The sequence below is a fragment of the Triplophysa rosa genome, linkage group LG22 (genome assembly GCF_024868665.1).
Source record: "Triplophysa rosa linkage group LG22, Trosa_1v2, whole genome shotgun sequence".
In the NCBI taxonomy this organism is placed as follows: Eukaryota; Metazoa; Chordata; class Actinopteri; order Cypriniformes; family Nemacheilidae; genus Triplophysa; species Triplophysa rosa.
The window spans coordinates 4,843,222-4,846,378 of NC_079911.1; the positions used below are offsets into that span (position 1 = coordinate 4,843,222).

General features: G+C 56.0%; 1 protein-coding gene across 1 annotated transcript; it reads right to left on the reverse strand.

Annotated features, from left to right (window-relative positions):
• Positions 1-369: 369 nt before the first annotated feature.
• Positions 370-2,466, reverse strand: LOC130545958 (uncharacterized). Its single transcript, XM_057320896.1, has 2 exons — positions 554-2,466; positions 370-512 (listed from the first exon to the last, which is right to left on the reverse strand). Exon 1 carries the CDS (start codon positions 2,201-2,203, stop codon positions 740-742), a length of 1,464 nt encoding a protein of 487 aa, XP_057176879.1. The 5' UTR covers positions 2,204-2,466; the 3' UTR covers positions 370-512; positions 554-739.
• Between the last annotated feature and the right edge of the window lie 691 nt (positions 2,467-3,157).

Here is a 3,157-nt window from a genome sequence, read left to right on the forward strand (position 1 = left end):
AGGCAGCTTGTGTAGGTGCCTGTTCAGAACACGCAAATCCAAGATAGGGCGCAACCCCCCACCTTTCTTGGGGACAATGAAGTACGGGCTGTAGAACCCTCTGAACATCTCGGCCAGTGGGACGGCTCGATTGCTCCCTTCACCAGAAGGGAGGTGACCTCCGCCCAAAGCACGGGGGCATCCCTGCCTCTGACTGAGGTAAAGAGGACGCCCCGGAACTTGGTTTCGCAAACTGAATCGCGTAGCCGAGACGGATCGTCTTCCTCAGCCAACCTGACAGTCTGGGAAGCTGAGACCAGGCACCCAGAAACTGTGACAGGGGGACTAGAGGTTTGATCTGCTTCATCGTCCCTCCGGAGGGTGGTTCGATGGCTAGCAGTACGGATTCCTTGCCGAGGGAGGACCCCCGGGGAGGAGATCGGCTCTGCTGTTTTTCCTGCCTGGCGATTGTCTGGCTCGACGCACTGTCTGTCTGAGAGTGCTGAAGGCCAGTGTTTATACTCGACATTGCGCTTCGCCATGACGCAACGTCGAGTTGCCATCCACCGTCGACCAGAGGGTGGGAACGGCTGTGACAACCCAGAGAGAGAGGAAACTCTTTTCGTGAGGAAGTGGGCGCTGGCCCCCCGGGGGGACCAGCTGATGGTAGGACGGGGCAGGAACCGTCCCTATCCGATCCAGCGATGTGGTGGCTGGAATCGGGCCCGATGGTAATCTCAATCTCCCTGGGGTCTCTCCGTCAGGGCCGCTTCTGCTTCCGCGACGGCTGCTGACGGGGAGGCGGTTTCCTCTTCGACGTCCTTCTCCGGGAGGCAGCCTGAGAAGGGGGCACTGGAGCCGGATCCGGAGTCGAAGAGGTCCGGGGCTGCCGGGAAGCAGACGCCGCTCGGGATCTCGGAGGCCTGACGACGGCCGAGTCACGGCGGGGCAAGATGTGCTTGATAGCCTCCGTCTGCTTCTTCACCGTTGAGAACTGCTGAGAGAAATCCTCAACGGTGTCACCAAACAGCCCTCCCTGCGAGATGGGGGCGTCGAGAAAGCGAACCTTCTCAGCGTCCCGCATCTGCGCAAGGTTGAGCCAGAGGTGCCTCTCTTGGACCACCATGGTGGACATCGCCCGACCCAAGGCCCGTGCCGTCACCTTAGTCGCCCGTAGAGCGAGATCGGTGGCGGTACGGAGTTCCTGCATAACCGTTGGGTTGGTCTTACCCTCGTGGAGCTCCTTCAACGCCTTGGCCTGGTGGACCTGCAGGATGGCCATGGCGTGGAGGGAGGAGGCGGCCTGACCCGCAGCCATGTAAGCCTTCGACACCAGCGATGCCGAAAACTTACACGCCTTGGATGGGAGTCTAGGCCGAGCCCTCCAGGTGGCCGCTGTCTGCGGGCATAGGTGCACCGCGACAGCACGCTCCACCTGGGGGATCTCGACATAGCCCCTGGCCGCCCCACCATCGAGGGAAGTAAGGGCGACTGAGCCTTTCTGACTGGAACGAGCCGTGAGGGGCGCGTTCCAAGTCTTACTCAGCTCCTCATGTACCTCCGGGAAATACGGGACCGGCGCTGGGCGCGGCTTGGAGCCGCGCTCAGACCCCAGGTACCACGTATCCAACCGCGAGCGCTGGGGTAAAGGCGGTGCTGTGCACTGCAGCCCAATGCTCGCGGCGGCCCGGAAGAGCATGGTTGACATCTCAACGTCCGCCTCTTCCTGGGCTCGTCCCCCCGGGGGAGGGAGCTCCGAGGAATCGTCGGGGTCGGATGCCAAGAGGTCGCCCTCCGATGCTGTGATCGACATCTCATCTTCGTCACGCACTCCCGAGTACGTGGCGGAGGAACAAGACGGGGTAGGACCGTCTCTTAAGGGATGGTCAGACAAGCGTGACGGGGCGTGAACGGTCCGTGAGCCTGTGGCTGGCGGTCTAACGTTCACGGTGATCCCCATATCACCCCCGGTGTTAACTGAAACGGGCGGCAGGGCCGTAGTCACTGCCGTCACGGATCGGGTAACAGACGAGGTGGTGGCTTTACCCATAAAGAATACAGCCACCCGTGACCGCAACGTCTGGATAGGCATCTTCCCGCAGTGCGGGCAAGATGTATCCACGAAGGCTGCCTCAGCGTGCTGGAGACCCAAACACGTGAGACAGACATCGTGTCCATCCCCTTCCTCAATGAGCGCGTCGCACCCAAGAGAACAGCGGGACATGCCACGCTGGAGAAATTTACTCTTTTAGAAAAAAAGTGCTCAGACACTTCTGGAACTGCCGAGACGCCCAGGGGAAAGTCGCTGCAGGAAGGGACCGTCCGCTGCACCACGTCGTAGATTCCAGCAGGATACCAGCGAAGAACTGGAAGATCAGCGAAGATCTGGAAGATCAGCGAAGACCTGGAGCTGCTCATCAGATGCGTAGGCTCTGAAGAACAAAAGGTGAATGAATGAGCACGCCGGCTTCCCTCTTATACCCGGACATCCGGGGAGGAGCCCGGCATGCAAATTTCATTCGCCAATTTTCATTGGCCTTTTCTAAATACTCAGAAGATGATAGGTTCTCAAGACAAACCCCATTCTGTCGGTTCGACACAACGTCTCGTTCCCTCCATCAGGGAACCGAGGTTACATCCGTAACCAAGACGTTTTACGTTATAATCCTATGTAACTGTGTTTTCAAAAAAGTGCTGAGCGGTTTTTTTAAACGCCAGTGCCAGCGTCTTTTTCTGGAGCTCAGAGCGTCTTTTGAGGTTGAAAAAAAGTTCAACTTTTATGAAAAAAAGTTCCCTACGTCAAGCTCCTTTTTCACAGTAAGCCAATGATAGAGACCTGTTGTTTCCATATCAACATGCGAGGAACGTGATTGGTCGAGAAGGCTCAAGCTCAAAAAAATAAAATGGCTGCCGAAACGCCCGTATAGTTTTGTATAAATATAAGTTTAATTTTCACTTTCAGGAACTTCTGATTGCATTTCTAGCGAGAAATAAGTATTGTAGTTTTTAAATATGTGATTAGTTATTGCAAGACATACTCTGTTTCTAATTCAAATAGACTTCTGTTACGCTGTCTGTCTGTTTCTCTGGGCTTCCTTCGTGCCTCCAAAGTCATGGCGTTCTGCTGATATTTGTATTTTTTTATTAAAAAAGCGCCTTTGTCAACTTTTTCTTGTCA